At 38.3% G+C, this 17656-nt stretch overlaps 1 protein-coding gene across 6 annotated transcripts in view; it reads left to right on the forward strand.

Annotated features, from left to right (window-relative positions):
• rasal2 (RAS protein activator like 2) overlaps positions 1–17656 on the forward strand; it is a 78600-nt gene that overhangs the window by 33459 nt on the left and 27485 nt on the right. The window contains exon 1 of one of the 6 annotated variants that reach the window (XM_082171866.1): positions 36–6685. The exons of 4 other annotated variants lie outside the window; for them this stretch is intronic. In XM_082171866.1, coding sequence (XP_082027992.1) covers positions 6673–6685 — 13 coding nt within the window. In that variant the 5' untranslated portion in view covers positions 36–6672. Of the gene's footprint in view, positions 1–35; positions 6686–13911; positions 17010–17656 lie in introns of those variants that run through there. One more of the 6 variants, XM_082171865.1, reaches the window with a different exon arrangement.

Here is a 17656-nt window from a genome sequence, read left to right on the forward strand (position 1 = left end):
ATGTGGTGCTTCTGTTAAGATAGCAAAACTGCACTGTGCACTCTTTCAGGCAGAACAACCATGAATATAGAATTTTTATAGGGTTATCATCAGATGATATATTTAATTGTTCATGCCTTTCTGCCTATTTCTACATTTAGATTATCTTTGCTGTCATCTAACATGCAAAGTTTATTTTAAATTTAACATTAGTAACATTTGATAACATTGATAAATGGCTACATTTTTAAATGTAGTTTTTAGCAAATAATAATTAATTTACTGTTGTATTTACCAAAATCATTTACATTTTTGATACAAGTATAATATAGAATTTTAATATCAGCCATTTATCAGTTATCAGATAAGATGAAAATCATTATTGGCTTAAGCTTACCAATCAATATTGTGATGCCAATATTCACTGTAGCATTTAAAATAATTCATGTCTTATTTTCTGAGGAATAATATAGTGTAGAAATTTAATATCAAATATCTATCAGTTATTGGATGTGTAAGATCAATATAATTATCGGCTTAAGCTATAATCAATCATTTTTATATTGGTTTTATTTTTATTCTGAATGTATTTTATTGTAGTTATGCTTAGACTATATTTTATTATTGGCTAGAAACTTCTCTTTTGCAGTCTTTAAAAAATATATTTTAATAACTTTCATGCAGTAATCACGAGCCATTGGAAATGTCATTGATCAAAAGGTGTGGAAACGCTGATTCAAACAATAAAAGGACCTCTAGATACTTTTGACAGAGGTTTTTTCTTCGGTCTATAAGATTTCAAATATGAAGCTTATACTAGTGGATCAAATGGCACTCTTTTAGCATTTACTGTAGCTTTAAGATGTTGTTAAGCGGGCACACACACACTGCAGCTTATAGAATACGGATTTGCGCACTAGCAGGCAGAGCATGAGGTGAATCATGAACAAAATCACGTCAGTAGGTGCATTTGTGACACCAGGGCCATTACTCTGAATCCACTGCCACGAGCACGGAGGATCAGGATAACAAAGCAGTGGATTTAAAAGGCAACAACGCAGGGCTTAGAGAAACATCAGATTGGGGGCGAATATATGCATGCTAAAAACTGCAGAATATTTCGCAAAAACAAAGATCAGTTGTATGGTAGAATCAAATGCATAACTATTCACATACGCACACGCTGCCCTCATTGTTTCTACATGTGATTGTTTTGTCTTGCTTTTGTCAGCGATTACTCACTCTAATGTTGATCCCAACCTTAATGACTTTCTTCAGTGAAACACAAAATAAGATATTTTGAAGAATGTTTCAACTGTTTTTGTTCATATTATGAAAGTCAATGGGGTCCAATGTTGTTTTGGACCCCATTGACTTTCATTGTATGAACAAAAAACAATGAGACCTTTTTCAAAATGTCATTGTTTGTGTTCCACAGAAGAAAGAAAGTCAAACGGGTTGAATGGCATGAGGATAAGAACATGTTTTCACAATTTAGATTTTTTGAATTAGCTATCCCTAAAACTGAGTCAAACGGAAGCTCCCTAGTCCCTACCCAATGCAAACTGGTCTGAAAGCAGATTAATTAGGGGGAATTTTTAGTGGTTGTTGTAAGAATTATGATTCACATCCCTTCTCTCTTTTATTTCCGTCTTATTCATCCCTCCGTATTTGCACTTTTTCTCATAACGTTTCGTTATGTTTGAGTAACTTCGGTACGTTTGGATAGATTTGATCCCGCGACCTCTGTGGGCAGGGCGTGCTTGTGCGAGGAGGAGTATAGAGGAATGTAATTCCATGGAACAAAACTCACTGTTGTCAATGTGTTAGTTTTCTTTCTGTTTCTCTCTGCGGACAGGGAGGGGGGGCAGTGTTGCTTTCCCTCCCAGGCCTGGGGAGGGGGGGAGGCAATAACTGAAGCTGCCCTCTGACTGGTCTCACATTCAGCGCCAGTACGTGCGGGGGTGCGGACACTGACCCAGTGGGCCGGTTGCTAAAGGCAGCGGTCAGAGAAATGCACAAATCTCTGTGACTAAGAGAGTCATTCATTCTCCAGACCCTCGTAAGCTGCACCGCCACGGATTCATAGAGCGAGAGGAGAGGGTTATTTATATGTTAATGTTCGCTCTGTTTGACAATGAGGAATTCTGTGGCCATTCAGAACACGTTGAGTCTCGAGAGGCTGTTGAATTCTTAGCAACAAAAATTTAGTGAGATCATATGTGGTTTTTAGTTTGTTTCGATCTGTGAATCATACATATTTTTTTCTTTTGTTGCAATGAGGAGAGATACATCACTTACTGAAGCTTCAGCTCCGTCTTTCTCACAGTTGTCAAGACAATGAGTTTCTGACTTCTCTCACATAGAAAACAGAGATATTTATAAACTATGTTTGGATGGTTGATGTTGGTTTTCATTTTTCTCACACACACACACACACACACACACACACGTACAAGAGGAGAACATCTGATTTAAAAGGTTTGCTAAAAAAAAAAAAATTCTGTTTACTCACCCTCACTCCAGACTTTGGCTTTCTTTCTTCTGCAGAATACAAAAGAAGATGTATTGTAGAATGAATGTTTCAGTGGTTTTTGTCCATGCAAGGAAAGTAAATGGGGTTCAAAACAACATTTGACCCCATTTACTTTTATTGTATGACAAAAGTAAATAACTATATCTTTTTTAAATATCTTCTTGTGTGTTCCACAGAAAGCTTAAGTCATACAGTTTTAGAACTAAAAGAGGGTAGTAAATAATGACAACATTTTAATTATTAGATGAGCTATCTATTTCAAATCCGATATTTGAAATGATAACATCCAAATGTTCCGTTTAACCTCTGGGGTAAAAGTAATGAAGCGTTTAATAGAGACTAAAATAGAATAATGGTTATCTATTTTGGTAGATGAAATGCATCTTGTCGCACTACCTAATAATGTCCAATTGATTTTGCTATTAATACATGTCGATGCGAGGAGGATGTCTCAGCTTTACAGATCTACTAATATTGTTCCCCAAGTCTGTTTTCCATAAAGGTCTTTGTGCAACATTTATTTATTTTTTGGATTTTATTGAAAGAAATAACAAGAATGAAAATAGTTCAGTGAGCAGTGTCATGGGGCACGCTGTCCTGAAAAAAATTCACATTTTACATGGTGGGCGAGATCAAAAGTACTTCCTGGCGTATTTAGGGCAAGGGAAACTGCTACCAGTATGTTGATAGCTGAATATCTTTGTTTTGCTCTTTGGGGGAAGCAATGTATGGAAGCTTAAGGTTAACAATATTCAATTTGAAATGTAATATGCAAAATGGCAATACAATATGCAAATAATTACAAAGAAATATTATAATGACTTTAATCTTAAAGAGCAGATACTAATATTAAATCTGATGCATACCCTAGAACTTCATTCTTATGGAAGCTTATGGGAAGCGATTATTCAATTTTAAATGTAATATGCAAAATGGCAATGCAATATGATATGCCAAAATCACAGATGATAAGGTATGTTTAACATGTTCAAGCAAAAATTGTAGCAAAATGATCATTTAAATGTTATTTTTCTTAATTGCATATATTTATAACAACTGATAGTTGTTTATGCATCAATTATAGGCCTATAATAAAACGATGTCCATCCGGACATGCTAATAAGTGTTCTTTATAATAATAATAACAATAATTTCTATTTCCAAATTGTTTTTTTATGAACATTTTATTTAAAACTTCTCAACTACTAATGTTTTTCAACATTGTACAAAAGCTATTATGCCACACAACTCCTGTTCCAGCACATCCCAAAGGTGCTCCATTGGATTGAGATCTGGTGACTGTGGAGGCCATTTGAGTATAGTGAACTCATTAGCCCCTTTCACTCAGCAATCCCAGTAAATTACCGTAAAATTGACAGATTGACTTTACCGGTAATACACAAATATGCTGTTCACGCAAGCAATGGCATTCTGGCTTTTTACCGGTTAGAGACCATTCACACATCAGCTCCAAAATACCGGTAAATTCTGTGATGTCAGTCATCGGAAATGATCTTTAAATGCCGCGCCATTGTCTTCATCCGCCCGCATGAGGAGAAGAGCTTTAGTTTCACTATCTGTTCAATTTGACAAAAAAATTTGACATCTGAGTGAAAGGCATAAGGGGATGATCAAACAGAGTGCGTTTCTGCTCCTAAAAAACACGGGACGCTCATAAACGGTAATCTTCATTCCACGTTCACACAGAGCACATTACCAGTAATTTACTGGTAATGTTACAACTTCCTTTACTGGTAATGTTACAACTTCCCTTACTGGTAAATTGCCGGGACCAATTTACCGGTATTTTTTGAAAAGGTCCTGTTCACACATGATCTCTTACTAGTAATTTACTGGTAATTTACCAGTAAGGACTGTATGTGTGAAAGGGGCTATTGCCATGTTCATGAAGTCAGTTTGAGATGATTTGAGCTTTGTGACATATGCGTTATCCTGCTGAAGTAGCCATTAGAAAATGGTAAACTGCGGTCATAAAGGGATCAACACATGGTCCAGCAACATTACTCAGGCAGGCTGTGGCTTTTAAACGATGCTCAATTGGTACTAAGCAGCCCAAAGTGTGGCAAGAAAATATCCATCACACCACCAGCACCTGGTGGTTAAAATAAATGGTAAAATTATATGTCAAAACTAGTGTAGGAAATAACAAATGTAAATTATATTAGTGAATTTGAATGATCATTTTGCTCCAAACGTTGCAAATATGGTATGGAAAATTTAAATACAGAAATGCATTGCATTTTACATATTGCATTACCATTTTGCATATTACATTTCAAATTGAATATTGCTACCCATAAGCTTCCATAAGAATGAAGTTCTAGGGTATGCATCATATTTAATATTAGTATCTGCTCTTTAAGATTATAGTCATTGTAATATTTCTTTGTAATATTGTAATATTTTTTATATTAAGACCATAATTTTTCTTGTTGCATTTTTCTTCTTGACCATGTTTTTAGGGAGCCATTAGTTTAGAGTAGAGTAAAAGAAATACATTTCAATGCTGGGTTTTTAGGGTTACAACATTTCTGTATGCTTTAACTTTCCCTACCCCTTCCCAGCAAGTTAGAAGCCTGGATTTAGGATATATTCATCCCAGAGCATTCCTCTGTCATTCTCTAAACTAAAGTATCAGGATCCTGTAATATTCCTGCACCTCACAGACTCCCCATAAAGTAACTCCAAATACATAGTTATAGGCTTGGAGTGCAGTTGCTTTGACCTCTATAAAAGCTTTTCCAGTGATCTAGAAGACAGAAGCTTCAGTTTGTTCATCTCCAAACAACCATCTTGCACTCTATAAAGTTTAATCTGTTAAAAATGATTTGAATTAGCTTATCTTTGATTTACTGTATCGACTCAGTTGTGTGGGTAACATTAAACATTGTTAATCACCAAGTATGCATTTCTGCAACATTCTGATGCATTTTTTGCATTGTTGCAACATTTATCTCTAAATTTCCTTAGAATTGGAAGGGAAAACTGTAGATCAAATACCTGAAAATTGCTACATTTTATTTAAAACAGTCAGCAATGATGCCAGTCGGCAGTGAACATATTGTGTGACTTTGGCATGCTGGGAGATTCAAATTGCAAATATTTCCCTGCCAGACTTGTTGCCATGATACATTTCACAGTGTGAGCTGCAGTTATATGTAGCTTCAATAATATCCCATATTAAGTGAAAAATAGGCATTATTTAATTGATTTAAACAAGGACTCTGTGGGTTAACTATCTGTAATATTTTACACGGCAACCAAATTTAATTTACACTGAACCAAACCCTAAATCCTAAGCTTATTTAAAATATAAACCAAACTTTTGATGAATTACATGTCTTTTGAAAATGCAAATCTAGTTGCAGTATTTTTTTGCTTTCTTATGACATTAGGCTAATTGTCTTATTGATTTATTTTGAATCCACCTATACAGTATGAAATAGCATTCAACACAATGCTGTTGCTCAGAAAAATCGAGTCGAGTTGTACATTCAGCTGCTTCACTTCCCCCATTCATTCCACTATATTGTTATGCACCACTGAGATTTTCCTGTCCTTTCTCACGCATTTAACAGGTGAAATGTGTTACACAATGAGTGAAATACAATAGTGCAACCATACTTTTATATTTCTAGTCATGTCGATTATCATAATCAATGCTATAGGCTATTTATTATGGCTTTATTTCTTCAAAAAAAAAAATTTGATCTTAGGGACTGTCATCCCATCCTTGCATCTTTTTTCCCCATATAATGATGACTGAGAATAAAGAGTGTGTGTGTAGGCTATGTATATAGTTGTAAGTGTGATATAGTATAAGTACATTCCTGGTAATTGAATGTCTGAAGATGGACAGTGTGCTGTCGTCTATTAGATTAAAGGATCCTTTTGAAAGGACAGCCATTGTTGTGATTTTCAATAGGCACGGAGAAAAACAGAGTGGGTTTGACTGGAGCGGACTCAGGCTTTACAGCATTCCTCAGTGAGTGTATCGACTGAGTGAAGGGGGTGTGAGAGACTTCACTCACTGAACACCGGCTCGGCTCATCTCATCTCATCTGCTCTCTGGGATTGTTTCATTTTGTTTTCTTGGAGGGATGTGACTATAACTGATTGCGGGATCGATATCAACCATGGAGTTTATAGGTATGTTTTCCGAAGCACTTTATATTCAACGGTTGTGTACGGCAGTAAGTTGTAAGAGTTTGAATTGCCGCCGCATATTTGATCGTTCGGTCCTAACGTTACTAGGATTTGTATTTCTCCATGCAGTTCGACCACCACATTTTATTTGAGATTTCCACCCTTGTTATTATTTCCCATGCTAATGAAGCCTATTGACGATGTGGTGTGTATTCAACAGTTGTCTGAAGTAGAAACTTCTTCACGTTTGTAGCCGATACTATTTACGTTTCTGTTTATGATTCGCAATCGATAAACGGTTCTTTCTCATTTCATGATGTGGATGTTTCATGAACGTGTTTTCCCGCCGTTTCGGATGGAACACCATAATAAAACAGCCTCTGAATCTGTGTGAAACATACAGCGGGACTACTAGTATTGTCCGATTCTCCAACGAATGATGCGTATGAGTCGGTTCTTTGTAGTGAATCACTAACACACAGTAGCCCGTCTCCCGAGTAAATGTCTCTTTTGAGTCGGTTCAAAATGTGATTCACTAATTGAATTGTTCAAATAGGTTACTGGCATACTGAATCGCGTGTAGTTATTTATGACGTCGTTTTAAACCAGGAATTGTTAATGTCTAGGTTGTAATAGTTTAATCAGTAGTGTTTTATAATAAAATATATATAATAAACTAATGAAATATGAAAGTGCTAAAGGAATCGTTAATGGAACCAGAATCGTTAAGAGGAATTGGAAGCAGAAATGCTTCATTTCTAATTTTTTAGAGGTCTGCTTTTAAAGGGGGACCTTTTCCTTGTCCGGTTTAATTAAAGCCTTATGTAGATTAACAATGGCTCGTTGTTATCGTGCTTTTATCATCAAGTAGAAGAAAGCATCGATTCTTCCGCTTGCCTGCACCTCTATCCTTCATTAACGGTCACCCCTCATGGCGTCCACTGCTGTTATTTATTTATTTGCCCTTTTAATGTCATCTATCCTTTTATGCTCCTGTATTAAAAGCCAGTGGGATGCTTCCTTGAAATGAATCATAGAACAACACCCTGGATTTGAACTTTATTACTGTATATGAGTTTTTCTCAGACCTATCTATCTAGAATCATTCAAATATCATTCAAACTCCCTCAGGATTTGAGATTCCTAAAGCATATTGAAATAATTTGATTTGTCATGGAAAATATTATTTGGATGTAAACTCCTGCTTGGAGTCATTCAATCTTTGTTGTTCATTGCCCTGCCCCCTGTCTGACAAGATTTTTAGGCCTGAAACTTGCTTGTGATAGCATCATCTGAACATGACAGTCATCACATACATTAGCTGTATTGTGTATGTAGCCCTAAGAGTTTCAGTTTTAAGTGGAAAGGAAGTTAGTACGCCATATGACCCTTTGTTTAAACATCACCACTCTTTTAATACCTGATATTAAACTTGAAAAACCTGTCTGTGGGTTTCCGCCATTTTTGACCAAACCTGTTTGACCTTTAGATTCTGAGGCGTCATAAACTAAAACAATGCAATGCAACTGTGAGTTGCAAGGATGTTAACATTGGCTAGTGCGCCACACCTGGCTGCTGAGTGTACGAGTGGCAAGGACGTTCTGCATGTCTCCAGTGTCTAAGCTTAGTGTTGTGACATCACTACATTCCAGACATTTGGAATCACATAGAAACAGAGAGATGAAAAATAAATAGTGAAAGAAGTCTTGTCATCAGGAAAGGAAGAGAATAGATATACTATTGTGCTTCTGTTTGCACTTGTTTCATTCGAGAACTCATTCTCAAGAGCAATGGTATTAAAGAAGGACCTGAACTGAAATGGCAAAGCAAGAGATTAATTGCTGTCTTAAGAGCAAAAACAAAAGGAATGATTAGATGGAGATGGTAGACATGTATAGCAGCATGTGGTAAAGAACATTTTCTGTTTATGATATATCATACAGCTAAACCTAATAACGACAAGACATTTCCAAGCAATAGCCTATTGACATCAAATCCGGGAGATAGGCTAAGTCAGTAAATTCGAGTAAAATCACAGGCTTCACTTATCCCGTGCGAATGCGCCACACGAAATTCAGATGTGGGTGGGTCATTTCTAAATCACACGAGGTCCCCAGATAATGCTAATTCAGTGCGAATAGGGCTTTAGTCAGTTAAAGGATAATTCCGGTATTTAGCACTTTGTCTCTTTTCTGGTTTGTTTTGGATGAACTTGAGTGGTGGACACAGAAATTTTGACGATGGGTCCTGTCTCGACTTTTTGACTCGTTTAGAATCACCTTTGACGGCTTCAGAGTGGCTGGCTACCGGCATGCACAAACATGTCCTTAAAACAACCCTTAACGGTCGTTTTCAAAACTGTGCAACTCACCGAGTGGTTAGTGGTGTTCGTTGATGTTCCAAAACAAGTAGCGTAGCGAAATACAGTTTCTGTCATGTTTTATTTGGCATTTTGTAAAATCCCATTGATTTCTGTTGGAGGACTCATTGCTCGTTGATATTACTGCGCTACCGGAAACGGAAAAGGGGGCTGTTTACATTTGTTTGTAGTCTTTTCGCTCGGTTCTCTAGTGAAACTAGACACGAGTTCCGCACAGAGTCCTTGTACGGCAAAGTGGTTGTTGCCATCAAGTGGTCGGGAGTGTGCTAACGCTTCAGACTCAAATATCAAGCAGAAGTTTATACGCGGTAGTGAGGTATCTGAAAAAATAGTTCCACTATAGCAAATAACACGGATTGAAATCATACATTGCGCAGATATATTTGTTTTTAATCATCAACGAACACCACTAACCACTCAGTGAGTTGCACAGTTTTGAAAACGAACGTTAAGGGTTGTTTTAAGGACATGTTTGTGCATGCCGGTAGCCAGCCACTCTGAAGCCGTCAAATGCGATTCTAAACGAGTCAAAAAGTCGAGACAGGACCCATCGTCAAAATTTCTGTGTCCACCACTCTAGTTCATCCAAAACAAACCAGAAAAGAGACTCAAAGTGCTAAATACCGGAATTATCCTTTAACACTTCTGGAAGTGTTCTGTAGTGCCAACAATCTGTTAATATGGTTTAGCACCATAAAGAAGTTTAGAAGTATCGTAAACCCAGCAAAAAAAAGAAATTTAACCTCTCATAAAATGCGGATATCTGACTTAAAAAAATTAAAAAATTAAAAATCATTGGGATAACAGGCCAATGGGTAAAAAGTAGTTGTGAGAAAATCCTGTCTGGGCCCAGTGGTTTCCACTTACCGACTAAAACCCCTCTGTGTTTTGCAGTGGCTTTCATAGAGGATTTTCCCGTAGCTTACCGTCTCTGAGCATTATGATGCAGAGAAATGCTGCAGTTGCGTGTGGCGGAAGCGTGGAGCTTTGCTCCACTTCGCTGTTGCCTCTGCTGTTCCACTAAATGTGAATAATTAATGCCTGGCCTGCACATTTCAGATCAGGTATCATCATCTTTACTGTGATGTTGTGGAGAGGCCTGACAAGCAGCCTTTTCATCTATTCCATACTGTTCAGCAGGGATGGAAATTAGCACCCGCCACCAGCCAAATGCGGGTGATTTTGTGTTGTGGCGGGTAAACTCGCTTCACCTACCGGCCACCGTGGCGGGTAAATAAAAATATACTGTTTCACACAGACGGCGGACACTTTTAGAGGACATAAGTGTACGCTGAAATAAAGTCTTTCACCTCAGAAAAACGGACTTTCTTGTCCTGTCACGTCAGCCGTTATCCTGTGCTCGGAGCGAACACTCTTCAATTGCACGCGCAAATGCGGCGGCGCGCGCTGTGTATCGCCTCACTGCATATAAAGTGCACAAGAAACTACGAGCATGCAACGCCGTTACGTTGTAAATTACACAAAATAAAAGTAATTCAGGTATGATTTTCATTCTGTTCACCAGGAGCAGTTTCCATGGTTCATTAACAGTTATTGTTAATATTGTGTATTCACCATGGCAACTGTCGTTTCCATATTAACCCCAAAAATGCCACTTTATTTTTCTTTGTGTTATTTTTAATATTTTTAAATGACTCTAGTGGCTCATACCAACATTGTATTAACAAAAACTAGTTTGGGACTGCTATTTAATAGCTTTAGCATAGGCCTAATGTTTATTTATTAGTACTAGTCTTTACTATTAGTCATATTCTTACAATTTATGTTAAGTAAAGGGGGACAGTACTTGTGTGTGTGTGGAAATAGCCGGTTTCAATAAAACTACTTGTGACATGTCATATTTGGCTTTGACTTTGACTGAACATTTGCTCTCACTTTGCGGAAAAAATATCGGGATATCGTATATCGATATTCAGCCTAAATAATCGGGATATGACTTTTGGTCCATATCGCCCAGCCCTAGTAAATTGTTGGGACTAAAAACCTAAAACTGGAAGCCATAAAAGACCACGAATCATTCAAATGCCACATCCAGGTAAAAAAGAGAAATATATATAAGAGAGAAAGAGAAAATGTCAGTATTTCATTGAGACTTGAGATTAAATAAACTGCTTAAGTATTGTAGATCTTGTAGTATTAATTTTCACATGCAGTTACACATTGTCGGTTAAAAACAAGAAAGTGGCTGGTAAAAACATTGAGTGGCTGGTAGATTTTGAAATCCACCAGCCACAGTGGCCGGTGGACAAAAAAGTTAATTTCCATCCCTGCTGTTCAGGCATGTAGTATTGATAAGTTTAAACAGGGTTTCTCCTTCTGTAAGGTCTTGTTCTTGTAATCATGCTGGGATAATGAGTAATGATTGCTAACACTCATTCTTGGGCAGGGCTCAACAACAAGGAAGCATGAGGGCAGTGAGACAGTTTTGGGCCTGTTATCTTATGTATTATTATGATCCGTTACATACCTTAAACCTGAACAGTTGGTGGCTAATTTTGTTTGTCACCTTTTACATTTTTAATTGAATGGATTAGCATTGAATGAGGTTTTGTTGTTGCAAGAAAGACTTGTTTTTGTTCTATCTAATCTTGGTAACATTGGTGAGAATTGAAAAAAAATTTGTTTGCAAATATATCACACTCTTGAAGACTACTGTATAATTAATTACCAGCTATTATTGCAAATTTTCTTGCCATTTTTTTATGTGATGTATATAGTATCTCAAAAGCGAGTACACCCCGCACATTTCAGCAAACATTTTAGTATATCTTCTCAAGGGACTATACTATAGAAATGAAACTTGGATATATTTTAGAGTAGTCAATGTGCTGCTTGTATAACTCAACATACAGCCATGAGCCATTATTGTCAAAATAGCTGGCAACAAAAGTGAGTACACCCTAAGTGATAAAAGCTGTACGTCGTTTAACCATGCAAAGCCACATGTCATCATGTTCATTTTTTTGTCTGCTTGACAGGACCATACAAATGTGTGTATCTTGTATTAGAGTAGTTAGTCAACATGGCACCTCATGGCAAATGACTCTCTAAGGATTTGAGAATTAGGATTGTTGCTCACCACAAAGATGGCCTAGGCTGTAAGAAGATTGGTAACACCCTGAAACTGAGTTACAGTAACAGGCCAGGGTCATACAGAGGTTTTCCAAGACGGATTACACTCAGAACAGGCCTCGCAAGGGTCAATCAAATAAGTTGGGTCCTCTTGCTGTGCGTCAGGTGCAGAAAGCATTGCTTTAGATGTAGCAGAATCGGAAGGTCAGTGCTCAGACCACAGACCACACACTGCAACAAGTCGGTTTGCATGGGTGTCGTCCCAGAAGGAAGCCTCTTCTGAAGCTGGCTCACAAGAAAGCCCGCAAACAGTTTGCTGAAAACAGCCTGTCCAAGAGCATGAATTACTGGAACCATGTCCTGTAGTCTGATGAGACTAAGATGAACTTGTTTGGCAGATGCTGTCCAGCATGTGTGGCGACACACTGTAAGGAGTACCAAGAAAATTGTGTCTTGCCTACAGTCAAGCATGGTGGTGGTAGCATCATGGTCTGGGGCTGCATGAGTGCTGCTGGTACTGGGGAGCTGCGCTTCATTGAGGGAAACATGGATTCCAACATGTACTGTGACATTCTGAAGCAGAACATGATGCCCTCCCTTCAGAAACTGGGCCGAACGGCATGATAACGAGCCCAAACACACCGCCAAGATGACAACTGCCTTGCTGAGGAAGCTGAAGGTGAAGCTGATGGAGTGGCCAAGTATGTCTCCAGACCTGAATCCTATTGAGCACCTGTGGGGCGTCCTCAAGTGGAAGGTGGAGAAGCACCATGTGTCTAACAGCCAGCAGCTCCATGATGTCATTATAGAGGAGTGGAAGAGGATCCCAGCAACAACCTGTGCAGCTCTGGTGAACTCCATGCCCAGGAGGATTAAGGCAGTGCTAGATAACAATGGTGCTCACTGCTCACACAAAATATTGACACGTTGGACACAGTTTTGACATGTTCACTTAGGGTGTACTCACTTTTGTTGCCAGCTATTTTGACAATAATGGCTGTATGTTGAGTTATTTTCAGAGGACAGTAAATATATACTGCTATACAAGCAGCACATTGACTACTCTAAAATATATCCCAGTTTCATTTCTATAGTATTGTCCCTTGAGTAGATATACTAAAATGTTTGCTGAAATGTGAGGGGTGTACTCACTTTTGTGAGATATTGTATATTATTATTACGTGTGTGTGTGTGTGTGTGTGTGTGTGTGTGTGTGTGTGTGTGTGTGTGTGTGTATATGTATACACACACCGCTGCTCTGGGTGTGTGCATCCACGTTTGCAGTGTGTGTGTGTTAACTACTCACTACTCTGCTCCTAATGTGTGTGCATTAACTTGGATGGGTTAAATGCAGAGGTCAAATTCCAAGTATGGGTTAGCATACTTGGCCGTCACGTGTCTCTTTCACTTTCACTTATACTGTATATTTGAAGAGTTCAGATGCAAAAGCCTCTAAGTGCCATCTGAAATTTTCTTCTAGAATGATCATTTTTATCAAGCTCGTATATTTAAATTCAGTAATTTCACTTAAATGACAATTAATAGGTAATTTTCATTGCCATTTAAGTGAAATTGCTGAACTTAAATATACGAGCTTGATAAAAATGATCATTCTAGAAGAAAATTTCAGATGGCACTTAGAGGCTTTTGCATCTGAACTCTTCATATATATATATATACGTGTGTGTTATATGCATGTGTGTACATGGTACTGTTTATGTGTATGTTTTTATTTAAAATTTAAGTGTTTTTTACATCCTAAATGTAAGTAATGGCATAACATTAAATTACATTCATTCATTAAATTGATATACTTAAATTGAGGTCAGTGAGTGAGTGTTGGAAAGCCAAGTTGACCCGTTTTCTTGCGGGCGGGGGGGGGTGTTCCGTTTTTTTTCGTTTTTTTTCTGGTTGATGGATGATGAAATGGTTGAAAAAAATCTCATGATTCACAGTGAAGGAGAGACCTAACCACCCTAGCATTATGGCTTAGAGTTTTGCACAGACGAGCTCCACACAGAAAACGTAAAAAAAGTTTTTGTCTCTCCTACAAATGCATCCATATATCAATACATTTAATGATGGTCTTCTCATCCATGCAGAGAATGATGGATAATGTTAGTGTAGTTCTGCTTAATGTTGCAGGGAGTTTGGCTCTAGAAAAATGCATTGTGGCAAAATCATTCTTTTTTTTTATCAGCTAAATCCATATTGATTCATTTACACCCTCCAAATGGCATTTTACCACCGATTGATTGCCCAACAGAGGGCAATAAAAGGCAATACGGTGGTGTTGCGCTAACTAGGGACCACCTTTTCTCGCCATCCCCCACCCTCCTATCCACCAACACCAGAGCACCCGCATCACTTCTAATTACAGCCTGGGTCCTTGTTTCAGGTCTTGCTGTGTTCATTTTAACCCCTCTGTTATCTCCAGTGCCGTATTGATCCGAGGAAGGGCTGGGCCAAATCAATGCAGTAAGTGGATTTCCAGGGGCAGTCGAAGCCTGGAGGATATAGGAGAGAAGGAGAGACACTGTGCTGTGCTGTGCTGTGCTGGCCTCACAGAGGGGCTTACAGGGAGACCTGTCGACTCTGACGCCAGGGGACAGAGGACAGTCAGGGACAGTCTGACCTTGGATGCACATAGTGAGATGGATGGGCTGAGTTACAGAGAAGGAGAGAGACAGGAATAATTGTAGGTGTGATGTAATAGCTGTGATTTAAGGGAACTAAATGAATGTGTAGTCACTGAGAATAGCTGGTTTGTCCACGCTGCCTTTTTTTTGTGTCTGCTTTTTTTGGGGGCTGATGCAGTGTACAAAGATTCATAAAGCCTTGAGTTGAGACCTAAGCTGGTCTCTATTTGCATTACTATGCGGTGAACATTTTTGCTCTACCATTTTTAAGACTATCAAAAGATGATTTTTTGCGGATGGAGGGGAGTAAAATTTTAGACATTGCTGCAAGTCATTGTTTGTTTGTTTGTTTGTTTATTTATTTATTTATTTAAACTACTGTTCATAAGTTTGGGGTTCAGTAAGAATTTTTGTGAAAGAAATTCATACTTTTATTCAACAAGAATGCAAATTGATTGCAAAGTGACAGTAAATACATTTATTATTTATACTAGTGTTACAAAACATTTCTATTTAAAATAAATGCAATGCTTTCTATTCATCAAAGAATCCTAAAAAATAAGAAAAGTAATATCACAACCCTCTATAACAGTCTTAAATGATACATGTATGGGTTCTCATCCTTTTGAAGTGCATGTGAAGTTTTGCAGCGCTGAAAACAGCAGGTGTGTCTCAATTTGTGTGCTTGTGACCTATTCTATGACGTTTTGTAGTATAAATAGTGTGCATAGTGTATAGTTTGTCATTTGGGACACAACTAGCATCTTTTCGACATGTCAACAACACAAACCAATCTCTTCAAGGCCTCTGTGTTCCTGCAACTACAGTGTTTGACTTTGAGGGCGGTTTAAAGTAGACATTGTTCATGGGCAGCCAATGAAGTCCATTGGATGGCATTATGCTAATTTGTTACATACTGTAGGTATGTAACAGGAAATGAGACTGGAGCTGCTGACAACTCGTTTCTCCTTTCTTTTAGGAGACAGAAACTTGATTTGTTGTGCACTTTAATCTTTAAAACTTTGCAGACCTTTTACAAATCTGAACGTCTGCAGTGTAAAGATCCCAACAGGTTTATGATGATGAAGTTCACATGTAATTTATTCACCATGACATTTATTGTAGTATGATGCATTTAAGCCATTATTAATTTGAACATTTGACGGATTATCAGTGATTATTTTTTTAATTATAGTTTTTGTTTTTATTTAGTTTATTTTTCACTCCAACACCTAGTTGTGCTAATGTGAACAGCCTTAGTTTGTGTCTGGCTTGCGTCATTTCCTGATCCCAGTCTCCTGATAGCAACTGATATTTCTTTATTCAATTTAAAAAGGATTTTGAAGGACATGCTAAATATAGCACATCAAGTCGTGCACCATACCCTTTCAGTTCAGTCCACATGCAATCTTATTTCAGTAGGTCACGTCCAGCTAATAGCTTTAACATTCTTTGACCTGTGTAATCTGACACATGCTTGTGTTCCTTATCTATTATTTTACTTCTCCATTCCTTAATGACCTCTAAAACACCACTCATACCAATGACACGCATTCACACACAGGCACAGCACAAGCCTCCAGAGCAGTGTCCCACATGAAGTATGAAAACAAAAGTCTCGAGGCAAAGAGCGCCTCTTCGTTTTTCCTAATGTGCAAGGCTGCAGCAGGCAGACGGAGCCAGATGCGCCGAGGAGGGGGGGAACAAGCAAATGAGAGAGGAGAGAGAGAGAGAGAGAGAGAGAGAGGGTTGGGAAGTGCTTGCAGTTCTGCTGAGAGGAACAGAGGAGTGAGGTTACAGCGATTGATTGAGTAAATGCGGTAAAATCTTTTCCGCTGGTCTGCCAAAAAAGAGAAAGGGAAGAGGCTGATAAAGTGAGAACTAGGATTGCTGCCCAGAGAAACGGATAGAGAGAAGAGGATGGACTAAGACGGTAGAAAGAGGTTTAGCAGAGGACGTTTCAGTCTTTGAGGGAGAGCGCTGGAGTGCTGGTACGGAGAGAGAGATAGGAAGACGGTACGATGTGGCAGTGAGCCACAGCAGGACAATGAAGAGGCTGCAGTTTATCAGTGCGGCGGAATCTCTCTCAGAGTGATGGACAATTAAAGGGAAGGCGCTCAAGCTCATTGGATGAGGGTGATGGTCACTCTCCAGCCAATCCAATGGTGACCAGCTCCATTTATTCAGCAGGTGATGGGCAACAGCTGTGATAGAGGTATCTTGCTCTCTCTCTTCCTCTTTCTCAGCTGCGTGTTATTAGATTAACTTTTATAAGATTAAGTTATCGTCCTGCTCTCAGACTGGAGGGTCATTAAAAAATCCATAATGATTGAAGTTGGGTTGAATATGCTGTTACAAGTCATTTCCTGTTTGATAAGTTCAGAGGCGAAGCGAGGTGATGTTTTGCTGATTTTGATTTGCATTTACTCACGTTTATGCATCTTGCTTTTATCCAAAGTGACATAAAGTGCATTCAAAATGTATGTTTTATCACTGTGTGCATTACCTGGGATTTGAACCTATGATCTTGGTGTTGCTAGTGCCAAGATTATATAAGTACAACTGTGCTTAGTCATAGGGATTGCTGCGATTTGTCAAGTTCGGCACTGCAGAGCACTAATGCAAGCAGCAACTTCACGGAGAGTGTGAGAGATGTATGTAAGAGTTCGATCCGAGGAGTCATCTTCAAAACCCAGCTCTGGCTGCAAAGGAGAAGACATGAGAAGTTGCTGTTTTTGTGAAGCAGTGTTCTGATCTCATATGTTTTAATACAAATTGAATCGCATGCACACTTTTTTCTTAAGGGCAGCTGAGCAATTTGAGATGCTGTATGACATTTTTTCTTAATCTTTAAATATCAAA

This window comes from Leuciscus leuciscus, assembly GCF_965113295.1.
Source record: "Leuciscus leuciscus genome assembly, chromosome: 6".
NCBI lineage: Eukaryota > Metazoa > Chordata > Actinopteri > Cypriniformes > Leuciscidae > Leuciscus > Leuciscus leuciscus.